The following is a 23,193-nucleotide window of genomic DNA, read 5'->3' as shown; positions in this document are numbered from 1 at the left end:
TGCATCGTCTGCATTTTACCATCACACCACCTGTGACCTAAGTAGATTTCATCCATACTAACTAGAAACATTCCGCTCATCCACAGTTCGTTTGCAGAGACCTTTTTTCTAAGTACCATTCAGCTATGGAGAAAACTCCTCTCCACTGTTTTTCACGAGTGGTATAAGATAGCCTTCGAACGAAGCTTGAGGAGATTCGTAAGCAGCATACTGCTGATGGGCTGTGCTCCTGGCAATACTGATATATATGAGCACCGGTGACCATCGGGTATGCTCAACTACTTACACAGCACACAAATTAAATCTGGGATCTCAAAATAAGTAGAAAAACTATACACCTTTCAAATTAATATTTTTATTTTATAACATCATAAATTCTATTAATAAATATTTAATTAATAACAATTAATATAGGTAGTGAAAGCATCAACAGTATTCTATTAAAATTTGGCACGAGGAAAACATCACATACATAAATTCATTAATATCTGAATATTGTACCTACTGGCAATTTAATTTTGAGATTCGGTTTTCTTGAACCAATCAACACAGAATTATATACTCCCAATAACATTTTTTTTTGCATTCAGCGCGATCATTTCATTCCTGGTACTCAAATTATGAAACAGCAAAAAAAATGTTATATGAAATGAGAATTTGTGTATTTATGCTTAATCTTATCTAAAATTTAAAGTTTACATATTATTTTAGAGATTTTTGGGTATAGTATATTATGAACGTACCTACCAGTAGATTGTATGGAATGGTTTTTTTTATTGACTTTGTAGACAGACGAGCATACGGCCCACCTGATGGTGAGTGGTTACCGTCGCCCATGGACTTCAGCAATACCAGAGGCAGAGCCAAGCCGCTGCCTACCGTTAAGTACGCCTCGTTTGAAGAAGGACATGTCATAGCGCTCGGGAAACACCGTGGAGGGGTGCTCATTCCATCGCCGGATGGTACGTGGCAAAGGGTCTCTGGAAACGCACTGTGGATGACCGCAGTGGCTCTAGGTAGTATGGATGAACTCTACTCCGGTGGCGGGCGGTGCGATGGTAAAAACGAGATGATGGTATCATCTCAAACAATTACTCAGAGCACTCCCCATGGCGGGGCATGGTTTTAAGAAATGACTTATTTTTCACATATTAATTAACCAGTATTCAATTGTATATTATGATTGACTTAACCAAAGTTGCATCTTACATTACCTTAATAATCAAATACAGGAATAATTGTGTTACAAAAAAAAAAAAAATGATAATTTTAATCTGAAAATTCAACCATCAGCACTTTGTAACTGAGGCGTCACAAAAGATACCTTCCTTCACATGTTTCATCATACATGTGTACATTCTAGTAAATTATTTTATTTATAAACAAATTCACTCACACTTTCTTGAACAAAATTACCATAAATAGAAATTTTTTTTTTTTTTGCTCAGATGGGTGGACAAGCTCTCAGCCCACCTGGTGTTAAGTGGTTACTGGAGCCCATAGACATTTACAACGTAAATGCGCCACCCACCTTAAGATATAAGTTCTAAGATCTCAGTATCTCTCTACAACGGCTGCCCCACCCTTCAAACCGAAACGCATTACTGCTTCACGGCAGAAATAGGCAGGGAGGTGATACCTACCCGCGCGGACTCACAAGAGGTCCTACCACCAGTAATTTTGAAGCACAATTTCGTTTCATATTAATATAGTTTAGTTGGACGAATGGCTTTTAACCATAAATATACACCTTACTTAGTAATAATAAATAAACTAATTATTTTATCTTCTTAGGATTGTAAGTTGTTTGCTTGACTTCGCCGACGAAAACTATTAGTTATAAATTATATTTTTATTGCCCCTGTAGGCAGACGTGCATACGGTCTATCTGATGGAGAGTGGTTACCGTCTTAAATTAAACTCTTAGATAGTTAATTAAAAATACGTTGAAGATAAATCGGAACGCATGCAAGCAATTCTGACAAAATACAAGCAGTGGAACCAGCATGATTTCTTGCTATGCAATAGGACGGAATATATTTTCGACTTTTTCACCAATATTACATTATTATTTTCTTAAAAATTAAGACTATGTGTGTGTAGAAGAATGTTTTTAAACTCTTTGTTCAAATAGATTCGGAAAATATGTATTTATATAAAAGTTTTTTGCGACTTTCAGCGTTTTTAAGACTTTCTTTTTATATTAATACCGCGTCTTGTTCTTTGTTCAAGCTCTTAATAAAATAATACGAAAATAAATATATATCTGATTATTGAATGGAAAAACATGTCTCATTATTTTCGTATTTCTAAATGATTGCGAATACAATGGTTTTGTTATGAATACCTTATTGTGTAAGTACTCGAATTTGAATATGGTTTCAATGGGATGGTTCGTAAAATCAAACTACACATTATTATCGTCCTTTAGTATTCGGTGACTTTGGGAGGAGCGGGTCTCTTTTTCTTTGTCCATTATTTGGATATTGAGCATCATTAAGCTAACAGATAGACCACGATTTGGATATGTGTTGTTCACTTTGGATTGCTTATTTATTATTACTAGAGGTCCCGTAGTAGTCGAAATTGGACTATATTTAATTGGAATTGTAAGTTTGTAGACTATTATGATTGTATTTTATACTTCTACAATCACAAATTTCGCCAAGACTACACTATAAAAAATATTAACAAAGACAAATAATATTTAATCTATTCTCAATTTGACAACAGACGTGAAGAAGAAAAGCTTGACAATAAATAGTATGCATGCGTGTGTGCGTCAAATACATGGTACGTAGTGTGTGTAATGTTTTCTTTATCGATTTAATGTATCTTTTATGCATTATTTTAAAAAAATATTAGCGTTGTGCACTTCTTCTCTATATTCTCTATAATTGTGGAAAATTTCATACTCCTCCGTCCGCGCAATTTTCGTAAAAAGGGATACAAAGTTTTTGATTCACGTATTAATATATAGATTTCATTTAAAAGCGAGGGCTGAGTTTATTTCGCCTTGTTTTTATTAAGACTCTCTTTAGAAATGTTGATAGCTTCATTCGACACTCAAAACATATGTTGCGATGACATTCACTTTGAAATAAATTAGTTGAATTTGTTTTCAATCTCCTTACCCACAACACATTGCTATTTTTTAATAATATACTAATTCTTTTCCATTCGTCGATAGGGGCATGCGGAGATAATATGGGTGAAACTTAAGTTGCATTGCTTCTTTCTGATAACCAATGTATAGTTCTGTAAAAATAGCTTAACACCTTGGCTGCGGCAAAATCGTAAACCTTCGTCTGGTGCGGCGGCGGATCGAATTGCGTCCCCAATGATATTGTCACCAATGTGCATAAGGAATTTCTCGACCCACCAGCACTAGGGTAGATTAAATTGCTAAACTTTGCGAAAAACATACGGTATACAATTTATAGTATATCATTGTCGGTTGTTAAATGTAACCAAAACCCCATGGCGCAAGACATTGCCCATCGGAAATGGCGTTGGATAGGACACACTCTACGGCGCAGCGGAGTCAACGCAGCATCAATCGTGTTTGAGTGGCAACCGCTTGGCAGGAGAAGACCTGGTCGCCCTGTACACACTTGGCGACGCACCGTGGAGAGTGAGATGAGGACTGCCAACGTGACCTGGAGTGATGTCAAGGAGCAAGCGCAAGACAGGGTAAAAAGGTGACTTGTGACACAGGTTGTACATAGGGAACTTGTGAGGGCCCTATGTACCAGCGGGGTACCCTAGGACTACAACAACAACAACAATTGTCGGTGTTGAACTCTTACAAACACCTAAAATAATGGGTCCACACAGCGAGAGGGATATAGTTTTCTTCGTCCGCATTAGCTGAAAGTACCGCGGCCGAGCCTGTTCCGCAGTAAAGGTGTTAATGTTATTTACATATTGTTTCTAGTTTATAGCTCGAGCTGTGTGTTGGGTAGGCCTCCCATGAGGTGAACAGACGACTTGGTAAAGCTCGCAGGAATCCAGTGGATGCGGGTTATGTTGGACCGATCATTGTTGCGAGGCTTGGTGGAGACCTATGTCTGGCAGTACACATTTGTGATGGTGTTAACAAATCGGATGCAGGTCCTCTGAGGTTTGAGCTGCGCTCAGTGCAGATGCCGCTGAGAAATCGTATTTAAATCATAAGTTGTTCGAAAATTGACCTGTTTCTTTAACTGAGCGTTTTGTGAGATCTTTTCATGATTTATATTTGGTATTCAGTATATTTCCAGTTCCAAGTTTTGTTGAGGCTGTAATCGTCTGGTTTTGGACTGATTTTATCTTTAGTCGGCGTCGACGGCTGCTGGAATAGAAAACAATTACACCTGTCAACAGTTGTTGGACTACATAAAGATACATGACAATAATCTTTTCGGAAACTATGCGTGATGCTTCTAGTATTACGAACACGAGATGGAAGTCTGAATAATAGTGAAAAGACCAGTGCTGACTTCTAGTTATTACCTTTGACCCCTGAAATCAGAGGGTTACGGACGGAAGTGAAATAAATATAACAATATGCTACGTCCTTCTTCAAAAGAGGCTTGAAGAGAGTTAGTTCTCAGTGTTAAGCAATGATCTTGGCATTGCTGGAATCTGAGCGACATTGATTAATTGGGTCATATTCTCGCTGCCTACAAAGACAATTGAGAAGTCGATAAATATGTGGATGAATTGAGGGAATGTGGTACTAGCACTGTAGCTGGAAGTAGACAGAGTTACGGAACTTACTGGTGGTAGGACCTCTTGTTAGTCCGCACGGGCAGGTACCACCGCCTAGCCTATTTCTGCCATGAAGCAGTAATGCGTTTCGGTTTGAAGGGTAGGGCAGCCGTTGTAACTATACTGAGATCTCAGAACTTATATCTCAAGGTGGTTGGCGCATTTACGTTGTAGATGTCCATGGGCTCCAGTAACCACTTAACATCGGGTGGGCTGTGAGCTCGTCCACCCATCTAAGCAATAAAAAAAAAGGTATTGGCTTTGGCATTTACCGCTCGTCAGCTGGGATGTGGTCTATGTAATTACTTTGGTTTAGTCATGATGCTTTGAACAAATGACGACAGATAACGCGCGGGTCGTTTGTATATATGAGTGTACTTAATCGATAAGAATCGAAAGTCAATGATTATCTAGAAGATTGCACAAAGTGGGAATGAGTTGCTCGCTCCAGGCATTTCAATATTGTAGTAATTGTTACGTTATAATACTCAGTGTCAAAAATTCATATTTAAAAAAAATCTAATATTAAAAACTAAATAAATAATAATTTTATATGTAAAAAAAAAAAGACATGCCCGCTGAGTTTCTTGCCAATTCTTCTCAGGACGGAGGCTAGTTCTTGTGAATTGGCGGTAGTTCTTTTGACGTTCAACAAGTATGTACTTTCATTTATGTTGAATAAAAAATTTTTGATTTGATTTGATTTGATTTGATAGCCACAGAGAGGAGGCCGGTATTCAAAGCAATAACTCCCTAATCATGCTTTTTCAGTCTTACACCGTTTCCCTCCCTTGTGTTTCAAGAATTACAATTTTAAATTTGATAAGACGCTTCCACGGACCGTCTTGAGTGATTTGAATATTTTTTGTTCTTGAATACTTTTTTAAGAGACTTTCCAGAGTTGTTCAATTTTTTTTTTGTTTTGCCTTTATAGTAGTACCTTTTGCTTGGCATAAAACGCCTAATCGGTATCATGTAATATGTTTTATATATTTATATTATTGAGATCATGATTGCATTTTTACTTTTTGACATTTGACGAGACGAAATGACAATGAAGTTGGTAAAAGAGTTTTAATGACCGATGAGCTATGAATGTGGAAGGCTTTAGAGGAAGAGATGAACCTAAGATGAAATGGATGATTGCATGAAGACGATACGTGTAAGATGGGAGTGAGCGAAGAAATGTTATATGATAGAGGAGCATGGAAGGAGAAAACATGTTGCATCGACCCCAGGTGACTCGGAGAAGGGTAGGAGAATGAAGATGATTGTATTTTGTCTTATTAGTCATCATCATCTGAGGCATTAGAGGCGCGGGCGGGCCTTGGACTGGTGGCTTTGTGGCTTTATTTCTCCAAATTACCACGCCTAAATTCTTGGTGTCCTGTTCGACACCACAATATCAGCTGAGCTTGGACCTGCCTCTACTCCTGCGGTTCTCCAGGCGGCCTTCCAGAAGATGCCTCGTGGGCTTGCACCATTTGCCATGTCTATCGCAGGCGTCCGATATATATTAATGAGCGATTACCACTAAGACCACACAATACATAGGTGGTTGTGCCGGATGATCGTCAATTTGGTAAAGCTCATGGTTATGCAGCGTTAATGGCAGTAAATATATTGCTGTAACAGAATCCCCTGGGGTCTGAACTATAACTTTAATGCGTTTTTACGAACTATAACTTGAATACATCCTGATATGACTTGCTAGCCCATTGGCCTACCCATAGACAAAATATCCCAAGGGCAGAAGTGTCGAATTATATATATCTCCGCCTCTAAAAGCTAACCAGTAATCAGTAATGCATAGTGTCTTCGGGCTGTCTCCTGGCGCAGGCTCCTGGCACTGCAAATTCAAAATGTATTTGAAGAAGAAAAAAACGTACCTCACTAAACAATATTATCGCTTCTTCGTGTGTTCCATTCAGTTTCTCCTTCGATGCATTCAGACCTTCAGACGAACTTCCCGCTAATTGAGATTGAGGCTAAAACAGACAAGTTAATCTTGTATTCGAAGTAGAACAAAGAATACAGGAACAAAAAAAAAATACATGTGTGCAATTCACACGTGGTAGAAGTGAAACCTTCCAAAATTAAAATACAATTATCCTAAACGTCTTAAGTATATGTAAAATTTTGTCATTAGTAAATAATTGTAAGATAGCGCCCTCTGTGAATTGATATTTTAATTTCACGTATAATCCTAAATTAAAATTCACTACAAGAGCTTTCATACACACGTTAGTATTAAAAAATCTCACAGATGGCGCTGTATTAAATAGTATGTATATTTCTGTCTCATTCTTTGCTGGCTTCATCCTACACATTTTTGTATTTGTGTCTCTTACCTGTCGTTTTTTCCGTTGCATCCGGTTTGAAATCACAACGATTCTAAAGAAGTTTTCACTTCAAAAATAGGTCGGTATATTACTACCGCGATAATAGGGATTTCGTTGGTCTTAGTACGAACCATATCTTCAACAAATGGAAATTAAGGCATTCAGTGACATAACCTACTTTCGTATCTAACTAACCTCAATATTGGAGTCAACATGTAAAAAAAACCCGTTGTAAAAATGCAATTTTGAGAATTAAATTGCCTGGATCAATGATAAACTACACTTTCTCTATTTAAGCATTACGATTCTCTGAATCCGTTTTTTTCCTACCTATGCTGATAGCCTTGAGATGCTATTTCAGATTCACCCTAGCGTGTAGGTGAACTCTCGGGACTCAAGCCGGAGGTTGCTAACACTGGCCCTAGCGAGAGCAATGGTTCGTCGAATTTACCACTGGACCGGAAACTCTACCCACTGAGAAGATCCGGCGAGAAACTCAGTAGGCTGTGTCTATGGGTTAATTTACTCGTCGAGCCCTTCGTCACAAGCGACGGGTTCGGCGAGGACGATAACCGATGCTTGAGGTACCTATAGGCATCGTTAATGGATCGGGAGGATCCGTAATGACGTGTTTACGGCTACGTCGACCTGAATCCGGGCATTGGTTTGTACTGCAGCTCAAATCAAGAAAACCGAATACAGGCCTATTTATTTATTTTATTTATTTAATATATTTTGTACACACAGCTGTTAGAAGAAACACGACAATAAGGATACAGAGTACAAGGGCACTACTTATTTCATGTTGAAATATCTTCCAGTAGGCCCGCAGAAGGTAAAAAGAATTAGGAACACAAACCAAGTGGTGCAAAAGGTGCACTTGGTAATGCCTATGTCAAACATACTCACAATATTCACAGCGTTTGACAGCTTTGTTCCTTCAGGCAATTTCTCTGGAACGGGATCTAGGTTCAAAGGTTCGTATTCGTCGGAAACCCCGCTGTCAGGGGAATCGGGAGTTTGCATTGCATTCACATAGCCCGTTCCAAGGCGGCTTTTGTGGATGCAGTAATCCCCCGTGAACGGGTTCTGGTAGGCGACCACGGTCCTGGTAGAGAAAGCAGTGAAGTGGTTAAAGGATTTTGTTATTACCATGGTCTAGAGGATAAGACGTCTGGTGCACTTATATCGACCGATGCGACTGTGCCGGTGTTCGAATCCCGCAGGTAAGTTCCAAATTTTGTAATGAAATACGGTCTGAATTTAAGTGTAATAAAAATCTAACCTGTATAAAATTATAGTCAGTCGCGTTAGGGCGTCTTGTGAGCCCGTGCAGTTAGATACCACCACCTTGTCTATGTCTGCCACGAAGCAGTAAAACGGTCCGGTTTGAAGGCTGGGGCGACCCTTGTAGAATTGAGACTAAGAACTTATGTATCAAAGTGGGTGGCGGCAATTACTTTGTTGACGTCCACGGGCTTCTGTATCCACTTAAAAAATGTAGGTTGTTTCTCCTAACACAAGTATATACTTTCTCAAATCGAGACTCCAAATCTAGTTTGTAACTATTTTTAAGCACAATGAAAATAAATGATTTGAATATATTTTTATACAAATTCGAATATTTCTTTGTGATCTCGTCCGCTCGTCTAAAAGCAATAAACAAGTTAAGAATCCTGCTTTTTTTTTTACCTACCCATGTTGATAGCTTGGGAGGCTATATCAGCCTTATCCTAGCGTGTAGGTGAGCTCTCGGGGCTCAAATCGGAGGTGTTGCTAACACTGGCCCTAGCAAGAGCAGTGCTTTACTGAATCTACCACTGGGTCGGAAACGCGACCCACTGAGAAGATCCGGCGAGAAACTCAGTGAGCTAGAAGGCTGCCGTGTCAACTTAGGTATTTACATATACTCACATTTCAATGCTCACTTTCCAATAAACTTAACGCGTCTTACCTCAACTGCTCGCAAGAATCTCCCTCGCTTTTATGAGAGAAGAGGACCTTTGTTGGTCTGAGTAGAATCTCGACCTGCCAACGAATTAATTAACAGTTCTTTTAGGATCCATTTCAGTTGATTTGCACTTCTGACATCTGACGTAAGCACGTGTGATGCATAAGGAAGGAACGAACTTGTATACAAATGTACTTAAACACGTTTAAATATATACATATACTAGCTGACCCGGCAAACGTTGTTTTGCCATATATAAGATTTCTAGGGAATTTCTAGTGTAGAAAAAAAAAATTAACTTATTGTAAGTGTGTAAGGATGTGGTAAATGAGTGAAAGAGGCATGTAGCGCTGTGAACGATGAGGGAATATAAAAATAACGAAACCTCATTCAACCACATAATGCTTCCTTATCTTTATATATAAAAATGAATTGCTGTTCGTTAGTCTCGCTAAAATTCGAGAACGGCTGGACCGATTTGGCTAATTTTGGTCTTGAATTATTTGTAGAAGTTCCGAGAAGGTTTAAAAGGTAGATAAATATGAAAATGCTAGGAATTAAATAAAAATCAATTTCAATCAATTTTCTTTTTCCTTTCATGTGTCTTTTGTTTGTTTTAAGCTTATTTTATACAAAAGTTTAGGTCTTTTATTTATCGATTGAGGCACTACGAAGTCTGCCGGGTCAACTAGTAACAAAAAAAATGTCCAAAAAATAAACGTTAGGAGTGGATAACTTTTATCACTTAGGGGTATGAAAAATAGATAGTAGACGATTCTCAGACCTACTGAACATGCATATAAAACTTCAAAAATCTGTCAAACCGTTTCAGAGGAGTATGGCAACTAACATTGTGACACGTGAATTTTATATATTAGATAGATAATAACACCCAGACAAATGGCAAACAAATCTGTTCGTCACACAATGTTTGTCCGATGCGATAATCGAACCCGCGACCCTCGACGCAAAAGTCAGGGCTGCTAACTACTACTCCACCGAGTCAGTCATATAAAAGTAATATCCAAATCATTACACTCACTTGTCCGTCGCGTTGTAGCCTATGAACTCTGTAGAAACAGTAACCGCAGGCAAATATTGTGAGGCATACCTAAAAATAATGATTAAATGAATAATAAGTTTAAAATTAAAAACAAAAAAAAAACGCTTTTATCGAAAGTTCAATTAAAAAAATAGAAAATAAAAAAAAAATTGTAAAAAAAGAGTGAGGTGCATGTGTCAATAGTTATAAATACATATTTCATTGACGACGCTTGTAGCTGAAAGAAAGTAATGTACTTTTTGACGAAGCATGTTGCTGATAACTCTATTTCTGTAATCTGACGAAGCATGTTGCGGATAATAACATGTACTTTTAGGTTAGAAATATTATGTTTTTTTTTCTTCAAAATAAATAAAGTTTGATTAATAAGAAAAAAAAATATTGACAGATATGAGTAGAAAAATTATCATCTTGATAATATTTTGAGAAGCACGATTTCCTATTCAAGATTCTTTATATTAATACGTGAAGTAAAAACTTTGCGCGGACGGAGGAGTATGAAATTTTCCACACTTATAGAGAATATAGAAAAGAAGTGCACAATGCTAATATTTTTTTTTAATAATGCATAAAAGATACATTAAATCAATAAAGAAAACATTACACACACTACATAGCATGTATTTGACGCACACACGCATGCATACTATTTATTGTCAAACTTTTGTTCTTGACGTCTGTTGTCAAATTGAAAATAGATTAAATATTGTTTGTCTTTGTTAGTATTTTTTTTATAATGTAGTCTTGGCGAAATTTGTGATTATAGAAGTATAAAATACAATCATAATAGTGTACAAACTTACAATTCCAATTAATTATAGTCGAATTTCGACTACTGCGGGACCTCTAGTTCCTATAAAAGCGTGTTTTTTATTTTTTTTAAACTATTATTTATTTTTCAGTTAAGTAGTATTATTTATAAATATGAGTAGTAATCATTAATGTACATTCAGGCAAACACGACACTTCACGACAGTTTCTAATTTGCTAAGTAAAAAAAAAAAGGCGCTTAAAGGAATTTGTTGTTTTGACTGCCAAAAGCAAAAAAACGGGTCTAACTGTTTAATATATTGAATTGTCATCGATCCTCGATAAGTACGCCAAATTTCGAGTTAATCCAACGTTTTGAAGGGGGTCAAAATCATGTTCAAAGATTCCGTTCCATACCAACAATACGTATGAAGCTAATAATAGCGTAATAAAAAGCACCAAATTTCATGTTACGTATACGAATATTTATATTTCGATTTAGTTGAGAATACATCAAAATCAGCGGCTCACGAAGTATCCGGCTCAAATGACACCATCTCCCTACAGAATCTACAAATCGTTTCAATGTTGCCACACCTGTGTGACATATTAGGGAATTTTGTCTGTAATTTAATAAAGATTTATCTCAACACTTAATACTTTTTTTATTTTATTTTTATTGCCTAGAATGGTGGACGAGCTCACAATCCACCTGGTGTTAGGTGGTTACCGGAGCCCAAAGACATCTACAACGTAAATGCGCCACCCACCTTGAGATATAAGTTCTAAGGTCTCAAGTACAAGTAGTTACAACGGTCCCGCCCTTCAATCCGGAACGCATTACTGCTTCACAGCAGAAATAGGCGGGGTGGTGGTATTACCCGTGTGGACTCACAAGACGTCCTACTAGTAATAACGCAAATTATAATTTTGCGGGTTTGATTTTTATTACACGATGTTATTTCTTCACCGTGGAAGTCAATCGTGAACATTTATTTTGTTAAATACGTATTTCATTAGAAAAATTGGTACCCGCCTGTGGGATCCGAACACCGTTGCATCGCTATATACGAATGCACCGGACGTCTTAGCCTTTAGGCCACGACGACTTCAACAACAGAGACTTAGTACAATGCCTGCCATACCCTTCAAACTGGATTGTATTACTGCATCGCCGCACAAGTAAGCAATTTATGTACAGTATACATATATAATAGCAATAGTGCTCGCCCTCTCTGCCAATCGATTGTAAATGGCGATATTAAAAGGCAGGTGAAGACCTACTTGTATAAAAAATTATTTCATTTTATTAAGAAACTGACTTAGATTTCCTTATGCTACTGCACCTACTAATCATGGCCTGTAGCTAGGTGCGTCAGGCTAGGCCATGTTTGCAAGTAGCAATCAGGAATCGGTGGTGTTCAGGTTGTGATACCATAGAATCCCACGACCACATAACGTCAGATGGGAGGTCCAATCTAATCAAAGAACTACCCTATACATCGTTTAGCTCATGGTTTTGTGAATCACGAAGCGCTTTTTTGTCTGTCTCTTAGTCTCTGTCTTTTAAGATATAGGTATTAACGATTTGAGGGAAATATTTCTATTTCAAAACCATGCGATTTTGTCTTTGACGTAATTGCTGAATTTATAATAACCCTTGTTATGGTACTTATACACAATAAAATTAGCTTGTACTTAACATACGAGAGGTCTAGGTTGAATTGATTATAAAACTATGTGTCGCTTCCAATCAGTCCACTTATAGACGACTTTAATATATTTCACGTTGCCACGTACCATCCGGCTATGGAATGAGCTCCCCTCCAGGGTGTTTCCCGAGCGCTATGACATGTCCTTCTTCAAACGAGGCTCGTGGAGAGTATTAAGCGGTAGGCAGCGGCTTGGCTCTGCCCCTGGCATTGCTGAAGTCCATGGGCGACGGTAACCACTCACCATCAGGTGGGCCGTATGCTCGTCAGCCTACAAAGGCAATAAAAAAAAAATCACTATTAACAATAAAGTATTGATATTTAGTAGTATTTCGATGTAGACTTACCAAAATAACCAAAAGTATAATGTCTATGTAGATTATTATCATTGTATCGGAATTACACTTCGATGCACTTCACACGCGTACACTTGTTTCCCATTTTAATGAATCATTGCAATTATCCCATAAACGTTGCTTAAACAACACGAGAGAACATTTCATAGCACGTCACGCTTTTGAGTTTTTTTCACGGGAAACTCGAAAATTTGAAACCATTGGTCGTATTGCACAGCTCAGGAAAACTGATTGGTCGATTTGTACATCCGATTTCTGTCATTGGCTGATATTTTGTGCGTTACACAGGAGACCAATCGAAAACTGTGGGGATAGAGGGTGATTTTTCCCGCACTCTCTGTCACAGATTAGTGAAAAGTACGTCTGTTTAAATGCCTATGTTGAATTCTCTTCTGGTCAACTATTTCTCGTTTTTTAATTTCCAATAGCAAATCTTTTATATCCTCTTATCTTTTTACGTAATTTCCAGTATTGTTGCTAGTAAAATATTTTACGTACCTACTTATAATTATATGAATAACTATTTTTTTCAATGGCCAATTTTCCTATTCTATCTAATCAATCGTTTTTCTAATTGGACATATTTTGATTCATTGATCGCAACCACTAACTAATCTAAAGGGCTATTCCAACTACACACGGATTGGTAGGTAGCTTATAATGCTCCATCTGAGAGATGCTAACACTAGCCCTAGCAAGAGCAGTACTTCGCTGAGCCTAGCATTTGATTGGAATCGTCACCCACTGAGAAGATCCGGCGAGAAACTCAATGGGTTGTGTCTATGGGCTAATTTACACGTCAAAGTCTTCGACGACTTCGATGACACCCTGACATAATGCTTCGAAAGCATCGAGAATGGATCCTGAGGATTCAATAAGATTAATTAATTTTAAGCAATAAACAAAATGCTTGCAAGCAATTATAAGCTTGATAAGCTGATTTTGATGGTTGTATCCCCTTTTTTTCTCGTATTTGCGCATAGAAAAAATATCCAATAATTTGGTAAATGGGATGTGAAACTAACAATTTTCTACTGTATTACCCAATGACCCTTCTGTTCATTCGTCATAATCTTTGTCCAGCTCCATGAGTTGGCGCCACGGCTGTCGCGACGTCTGTCGCCTTTCGTATCATCACGACCTATATACTCGAGCAGCGCATAGAGGGTTCCCTGGTTCAATAGGACCATAATGAAACTAATCACCAAGAAACCTTCGTATGAAAATTCAAGAATCATTTAAATAGTTCTGTGATTCGCGGGCCTGTAATCTAACTCGAACTAATATTAGTAAATTAACAAAGGATTGACGCATCATTTACTTATTAGGGGCTCAAAGGAACAACATTTGTTTTGATGTGCAATTAGGGGCACCCGTTATATGATATAATTGAGATTTTTACCTTATTTGAAGGTGCGTGAAGGCATTGATTTTGTAACGTCTATGAGATTCGATGACCACTGGTCGCTGGCGCTAGTCGGAATATATACGCTCTAGCCTCAAAACCTCAGTCCACGTTACCATTCACGCAGCTGAGGATCGACTGAGCTGGCGCAAGATAGTCCAAGAGAAAGTTATTCAGAGAGGCCACGACCCTCTCAGCATTGAGGATTATTGATGCAAGGAAGAGGAGAACTAATCTTTGATTAATGTTTGACCACGTGACAGATGCAGTGGGGAATTGAAACGAATTTCCAAATACATAATATAAACTTTTATAAAATGGACTTAAAAAACCGTGTGTAGAGTTTACAATGCTACCACGAAGTCAACACTTCCAGACTAAAATTTTCACATAAAGAAATTTTATCTTTTAAAAGTTTTGCGTTATTGTTTTAAATCAAATCAAAAGAAATCAAAAAAAAATTTTTTTTTTTCCAAATCAAATTTTATTTTGTTCAACATAAATGAAAGTACATACTTGTTGAACGTCAAAAGAGCCTTTTAGTTCTATGTATAAGAAAGTTAGAAAGTTAAATAAGTTTTATCGGTAGACAAGCTTACGGTCCACTTGGTGCTGATCATTTATGGACATGAGATTCAAGTATCAAGTTTTTGCTATTAGGTTTTTTTTTAGCACCGTGGCTATACCTACCCATTCTAGTTACAATGCGTGCCAATATTGGTCTTTTAGTATATAAATTATAAGACTACTCGGTAGAAGGATTGGCGACAGTCGTTCTACCAAGCAACAAGATTCGTCCGTGGTAGTTTCTCTGTAGTAGAAAATTATCTCAGTAAGCCTATACTATAGTATATTATTCGTTTGCTGCTCACCAAAACAATGATTATTTCCTTTGCAAAATCAGCAGCGGTTCTCAAAAATTTGCATTCCTATTAAAAAATTTGGCGCCATTTTTTTTTTCGTACAATCACGGCAGCCATTTTGTTATTCTTATCGTGAACCATTTTTTTTTTCATTTAAATTTGCTTATTGCGGTCGAAAATAATGAGGGTGCGGAGGTGTGGCGATAACTTTGACAATAACTCGGGCCTGTGACGTTAAGCCTCGGGAATAATGTGTTTATCTATGGAGACCGAGAATATTATTTACCTTACGAATAATTATGAAAGTAACTACCTATATTTCAGTTCAGTTATTCGTCTTTTGGCCAGTGGTTGTTCAGGTAACCTAGTCCCTGTAGACAAATAAATCTTCCTTTATTTAAAACTACTTATGGATTAGTTATCTTTTTTGTGCAAACTGTAAAGTATCTTTAAGTAGGTCTTTATTCCCGTTTGGTACACAGAAAGTAAAAGTCATTAATAAACTTTTATTAGCTTCATACGTATGTACATATTATGGTAGTATGTATGTAATGGAAACTTTGAACATGATTTTGACCCTCACTAAAACGTGGGATAAACTCGAAATTTGCCATACATAACATAGATCGATGAAAATATTTTACAAATAAAATGTTAACGTTTTTTTTTTTACAATAAATTTAATTTATTTTTTAGTTGTGTTTACATAAAAGCGTATTAATTTCGATTTGAGAGGCGGCAAGACATGAAAACACTCCTGTTCGTGGCCGCTGGGAATTACATACCCGATCCTGTAGACCGAATGGTTAATAGTCGACGTCGCCAAAAACACGTCATTACGGATCTTACCTATCCATTAACGGTGCTTCTAGGTACCTCAAGTACCGGTCATCGTTCTCATCGAACCCGTCGCTTGGAACGAAGGGCTTGGCGAGTAAGTTAACCCACAGACACAGCCTTCTTCTCAGTGGGTCGCGGTTCCGATCCGGTGGTAGATTCCGCGAAGCACTGCTCTTGCTAGGGTTCATGTTATCAACAACGTGAGGTTTGAGCCCCGCGAGCTCACCTACTAGTTCGGTGAGTCTAGAATAACCCCTCAAGGTTACTAGAATAGGTATGAAAAAAAAAGGCGGCTTTGCGTGGCCCCGTCGCGATTAGATAAGATTAATTCTTCTGTGGTATGCGAAGATATTTACTACGATTTGATTAAGATATACAATTTTTTTTTTTTAAATATATTCTCAATATTATATTTGTTAGTTAAATACGATTACAGAGCAGCCATTGTGAGTATCCCTAATAATATTTCGATTTGAGGAAAAATATTTATTCAGTTTTATGTGTTTTCAGAAATTTTCTTGCATGCAAATCATGACGAAGTAGGTACCTACAACACGTTTACACGAAATTCTATTGCACGAAAGGAAAATTATGTGCCTTTCACATAAACTTCGGATTTCGTCTGAGCTTCGAACGCGCAAAATAAATGCCAATACGGAAATAAATCTAAATATTTCTCGAAGTGAACCGAAAATAGGTAGCGCTGTCGAGATCAGGCATTTTTCCGACTACCCTATTTTTCTTGTCTGTATATTTTATTCTGCGAGGTCATTGATCCCAACGGTTCATCCAACTGCATCAATTTGACTGTCGTGTGATCTATTTGCAACTATACTATTTATTTAAGTCACAGTTAAATTAATAAAATCGCGGTGTCGTTTTCATCTTTATTCGATATAGTTGCTATGGCGGTAATTGTTCAAACGCAGGTATATATTGCGCCTTTAGAATTGAATTGTCTTAATTCAAAATTCTTGTTTTTCAGTTAACGCCAAAAATAAACATCCATATTACGTGCTGTTAAAAGCAAGAAAACAAACTAAGTCGCTGGTCGTTTCTAGTTTTATTAGTTTTTTTTTTCAAAACAAGTAAGTACTCGTTTTTTTTTTTAATTTAAAATACTTGCGCGCTGAAAGGATGTCGATGAAAGGGATTGTTTGGTGACCGCATGCTGACGTGTCCCGTTTTCACGCTGACCTGGAGTACGAAAACACAGGAATGGCTTAACGATAAATTTTAATGATTTTATTCAGACTGTTGTTTGTTGTAAATTGATTGAAAAGGACTTTTTTATAGCCCCCACACAAGACGTCAGATGGTTAAGATCGCAACAGTGTGTGGATGATGTACTAAGAGTATCGGAGTAGGGCGGAACTGGTATTTTTTTAATCCGCTAATAATAAAAACGCGAATGAAGGAAGCGCGAATAATAAGTTATTACTTTATTTAATGATCGCGTCATGATCGCGGGTAGATTCTGCTCTACCAGCCCGTGGAATAATATCGACCATAAAGCCGATTGTTCTGTTCTAAAATGACATGGCGATAGAGTGTTCTAAGTTTGCTGCTGGACCATATACGTCGGTAGAGGAATTGTTATGAAGTGAACTCGAATATATACATATAACTATACTATATATTATATATCACTATACTGACCTGGAAAGTGTCTGGCAAAAGGCAGAGAGGTCGTCCCAGAACAGTTTGGTTTCGCTCAGTAAAGCAGAAACTGGGCGTCTTGAACATGACGGGGAAGGAGCTAGAACAGACTACCCAAGACCGAGGCAAATGGAATAATTTGATTAGAGCCCTTTGCCCCAGCAGAAGGTAATAGGAAACAAAGAAGAACAGGAATGTAGTTTAATTGGTTTAATTAAACGGCCGTCTGGTGTAGTGGTAAGTGATCATGACTAGACAAGGGGGTTACGGGTTCGAATCCCGCCAAGGGAAGATATTTGTATGATAAATATTATATGACATGTCTTTTCCAGGGTTATGGATGTATATTATATTATATGTATGTGTATAATAAAAATCTTACATTTATTTCCGTTATCTGGTACCTGTAACACAAACTCTTTACGAACTTAGCACGGTAACAGTTAACGTGGCGTGATCGTTAGTAAATGTTTATTTATTTATTTATAATTGGAACAAGAAGAACAATTAAACTAGAAATCGTTTCCAGTTCCTTTAGGGTCTATGATCCGCCAACAATGGGTCGTCAATCAGCGTTTTGACGACCGCGGCCGCTGCACTATTTGCGTGGAGTTAATTATCACGAAGTATACTTACTCTGAACCGTGTTTATGTATGTGGTCGGCTCTAAGCAGTTTTTATTGAAGTGAAAACTTCTTTAGAATCGTTGTGATTTCAAACCGGATGCAACGGAAAAAACGACAGGTAAGAGACACAAATACAAAAATGTGTAGGATGAAGCTAGCAAAGAATGAGACAGAAATATACATACTATTTAATACAGCGCCATCTGTGAGATTTTTTAATACTAACGTGTGTAGCTCTTGTAAGCTCTTGTAGTGAATTTTAATTTAGGATTATACGTGAAATTAAAATATCAATTCACAGAGGGCGCTACCTTACATATATTTACTAATGACAAAATTTTACATATACTTAAGACGTTTAGGATAATTGTATTTTAATTTTGGAAGGTTTCACTTCTACCACGTGTGAATTGCACACATGTATTTTTTTGTTAGATCTTCTTTTTTTGATTGCTCGTAGCTGCAATAGCTCACGGCCTGGTGTTCAGTGGTTAGACCAGTGATGTTTACCAACCACCTCAAGACATGAGTTCTAAATCTCAGTACAATGACTGACTCGCCCTCCAAACCAAAACGCATTACTGCTTCACCGTAGAAATAAGCAGGTTAGTGGTACCTATCCGTGCGGACTCACAAGAGGTCCTACCGCCAGTGATCTGTCAAATATCTTGTGTATTGTGATGGCTACCTATCATAAATGTATTAACAATACGATTGCTTCCCTTCAAAAGCTATTATAGTAGACTAGCGACCCGACCTCGCTTCGCTTCGGAAACTGTAATTTATTATTGATTTCTCCACTATTTAATGGATGTTATTATACATATAAACCTTCCTCTTCAATCACTCTATCTATTAAAAAAAACCGCAACAAAATCCGTTGCGTAGTTTTAAATATTTAAGCATACATAGGGATATAGGGACAGAGAAAGCGACTTTGTTTTATACTATATAGTAAAGAACAAACAATTCGACCCAAAATTAAATCATAAATGATTCAGCAGTAGAACTGGAACAATCAAACTTTACAAAGAGCGCGGTCCGAAGTCATGATAATTCCTGAAGCCGTTCCAACCTGGAAACCACAAAAGAAAAGTCGTTTTTAACTCATTCTCGATTCCAAACATTCCCCTCGGTTTTCGTGTTCCGCATTGTATTAACGGTAATAACGATTTTATATAGCATTCTCTGGCTATATCGTCATACTGTTATTACGTTAATTTTGATGTACGGAATGCTGTGTTGTTTTAAAATGAAATAATTTCATCATTTGCCTATTTCTACCGTGAAGCAGTAATGCGTTTCGGTTTGAAGGGTGGGGCAGCCGTTGTAACTATAATGAGATCTTAGAACTTATATCTCAAGGTGGGTGGCGCATTTACGTTGTAGATGTCCATGGGCTCCAGTAACCACTTTACACAAGGTGGGCTGTAAGCTCGTCCACCGATCTAAGCAATAAAAACAAAAAAAAAGTTTATTGGTAAATTATCTATTTAGTAATTACGACATTCTGTTTTTGGAATTGTGTGTGTTGGGATTGTAATTATAAAAATATTGAAGTAGACGAATGATTTTTGTGTATCAAATTTCAATGATTGAATTATAAATAAAAAAATTGTTATCTTGAATATTTGCTTAAGCGGATTGAATGTGGGCTGCATTATTCACGTAAGCTTAGAAAGTTACACAAAAAAAAAACCTTAGAGAACAAGGTGGTGATAAAATTTTAATATTTTTTTATCCTTGTGGCCTTCTAGCAATATTAGACCAAAGTAACCAAATAACGAAATTACCATCGGTTTTTGATACATGTGCCAAATTAAAGTTAATCGGACTTATTTAAGCTAGCCAAGAATACATTGAAGGATCCAGTATTAATGAATAAATACAAGTCAAGCTAATAAAACCTTAATAGAAAGTAATTAAATGACGACTTCCAATTTCACTTCGGGCCTAACATTGTAACGATTGAGAAAAATGTATTGTGCGGCGGCCATGTTTTTATTTATTTATTGCTTAGATGGGTGGACGAGCTCACAGCCCACATGGTGTTAAGTGACCACCTTGAGACATAAGTTCTAAGGTCTCAGTATAGTTACAACGGCTGCCCCACCCTTCAAACCGAAACGCGTCACTGCTTCACGGCAGAAATAGGCAGGGCGGTGGAAAATTGTAATTTGTCCATGTAATTTGTTGCCGGGTTTTCGATTCACTTAAAATTTTTATCGGTTGATAAATAAGTATCTAATTATGAAAGGCGATTGCATGCAGCAGAGATACGAATGTTGCGATGGATGTGTGGAGTAACGAGAATGGATAGAATACGGAATGAATATGTTAGAGGAAGTCTGAAAGTGGCACCTGTGACAGAGAAGCTAAGGAGTGCACGTTTGGGATGGTATGGACATGTGATGAGACGAAATGAAAATGAGGTTGTTAAGAGAGTGTTAACTATGAATGTGGAAGGATTTAGAGGAAGAGGTAGACCTAAGAAGAAATGGATGGATTGTGTGAAAGACGATATGGGTAGGAGGGGAGTGAGCGAAGAAATGGTATATGATAGAAGAGTATGGAAGGAGAAAACATGTTGCGCCGACCCCAGGTGACTGGGAGAAGGGCCGGATAATGGTGATAAATAAGTATCTAATAAATGCATAGTGTTGTTGAACTACTTTTACAGCTGAAGGAATAATGTCGCGCACATAAATAAATATATAGCGCGTCCGAACGTTAATTTCTGAGTCACGATAAAAAGTCGTCGTGGCCTAACGGATGAGACGTCCGGTGCATTCGTGTGGAGCGTTGCACCGGTGTTCGAATCACGCAGGCGGGTACCAATTTTTCTAATGAAACACGCACTCGACAAATATTCACAATTGTTTTTCACAGTGAAGGAATAAGATGGTGTAAAAAAAAAATTAAACCTGCAAAAAATTTGCGTAATTACTTACCTCTTGTGAGTTCGCACGGGTAGGTACCACAACCCCGCCTGTTTCTGCCGTGAAGCAGTAATGCGTTTCGGTTTGAAGGGTGGGGCAGCCGTTGTAGCTATACTCAAGATGGGTGGCGCATTTTCGTTGTGGATGTCTATGGGCTCCGTTAGCCGCTTAACACCAGGTGGGCTGTGAGCTCGTCCACCTATCTAATCAATAATAAAATAAATAATAATAATTAAAAATAATATGTCATGAATATCGTTTATATAGAATTTCGTTATATCAAAACCATTTCCCTACCTTAACGTGTTACCGTTATATTATGACTGTATCATCCAGATAGCTGGGCCGTTTTGACAAATTATTCCGGTTATTGTTTGTTAAGCTTTTCAGTTTGGATTACGGCTTGATTGTAATGAGATGGCCGGTCGTTTTGTTTTTAATTAAATGATAATTAATTTAGGTTATATGACGTGCCTCTCAGAGTAGAGAAAGAGAGAGAATACTCTTTATTCCACACCAAAACACAATTTACATTCAAAAACAGTGAAAAAGCAGATACATTTGTACAATAAAAGCGATCTCTTCCTGACAACCGTTTAATTTACAGGCATTCTGGATTATATAAAAATATAGCAGGTATGTTGCGGTGTACTACAGACAATACATTAATATAGAAAATATATACATACAATAAATATAATATATATATATATACCGTTTACATTTATAATAAATCAATAATAAAATAAATAACAATTTACTAACGATCACGCCACGTTAACTGGTCCCGTACTAAGTTCGTAAAGAACTTGTGTTACAGGTACCAGATAACGGAAATAAATGTAAGATTTTGATTATACACATACATATATTTAATATACATTCATAATTTTATATACATTTTTATTTTACATTTTAATATAGATTCCGTTCGTTCATGAAATACGTACTCAACAAATGTTCACGATTGACTTCCACGGTGAAGGAATAGCATCGTGTAATAAAAATGAAACCCGCGAAATTATAATTTGCGTAATTACTGGTGGTAGGACCTTTTGTGAGTCCGCGCGGGTAGGTACAACCACCCTGCCTATTTCTGCCGTGAAGCAGTAATGCGTTTCGGTTCGAAGGGCGAGGCAGCCGTTGTAACTATACTTGAGACTTTAGAACTGATATCTCTTGGTGGGTAGCGCATTTACGTTGAAGATGTCTATGGGCTCCAGTAACCACTTAACATCAGGTAGGCTGTGAGCTCGTCCACCCATCTAAGCAATAAAAAAATAAAGGATGCTCTTCTTCCTTACGTCGTATTCCTCAATACTGGGCGTCGTGATCATCCTTCTGTATAACCATCGCTCGGAGTATTTTTCACCTGTTATTAAATGTGGAATCAGGAGTGGTCCCGAATTTTCAACAATAACAATATTTCTGGTCTCTGAAAAGTCAGCGTTTGTCTACGTTAAATCATGTGTACGTGGTGCAAGAGGAAAGATTAAGCGATGCAATGATTATTTACATTTAAAAAAAATGGCAGCCATAAAAAATGGGCTGCCGAAAACTTCCCCCGGTGGGGCGACCTTAATGGGTCGAGGCCGCGCGACGCACTACCAGCACTCTAGCGCGCTGCCAAGGAGAATCACTCTGATAAAAGAGCAGCCAGGAGGCGGTGTATCGGGTCCCGACACCAGCCTGTTGGTCCAGCGGGGATCCGGGACACCAGCGGCACCATCTGGGTCTCATTTGAAGAAGAACATGTCATAGCCCTCCGGAAACACCGTGGAGCGGAGCTCATTCCAAAGCCGGATGATACGTGGCAGAAAAGATCTTCGGAAACACACTGTCGATGCACGCATCAGTTCCAGGCAGTAAGGATGAACTCTGCTCCGGTAACGTGAGGTCTGATTTTAAAAAACAGATGAGGGATCATCTGGATTA

General features: G+C 37.7%; 1 protein-coding gene across 2 annotated transcripts; it reads right to left on the bottom strand.

The window, feature by feature from the left end:
• Positions 1 to 335: 335 nt before the first annotated feature.
• LOC105842612 (uncharacterized) lies at positions 336 to 13,140 on the bottom strand. 2 transcript variants are annotated; one of them, XM_021352403.3, is made up of 6 exons: positions 12,918 to 13,140; positions 10,088 to 10,156; positions 9,049 to 9,122; positions 8,004 to 8,202; positions 6,642 to 6,740; positions 336 to 4,333 (listed from the first exon to the last, which is right to left on the bottom strand). In XM_021352403.3, exons 1-6 carry the CDS (start codon positions 12,957 to 12,959, stop codon positions 4,235 to 4,237), a joined length of 582 nt encoding a protein of 193 aa, XP_021208078.1. In that variant the 5' UTR covers positions 12,960 to 13,140; the 3' UTR covers positions 336 to 4,234. The 2 variants fall into 2 exon arrangements, with proteins under 2 accessions (XP_021208078.1, XP_021208082.1); XM_021352407.3 differs by having other exon boundaries at positions 336 to 4,330.
• Between the last annotated feature and the right edge of the window lie 10,053 nt (positions 13,141 to 23,193).

This window comes from Bombyx mori, chromosome 16 (genome assembly GCF_030269925.1).
Source record: "Bombyx mori chromosome 16, ASM3026992v2".
Taxonomy (NCBI): domain Eukaryota; kingdom Metazoa; phylum Arthropoda; class Insecta; order Lepidoptera; family Bombycidae; genus Bombyx; species Bombyx mori.
Note: the sequence above shows the minus strand (reverse complement) of the source record. Positions and strands in the feature narration are given on the sequence as shown.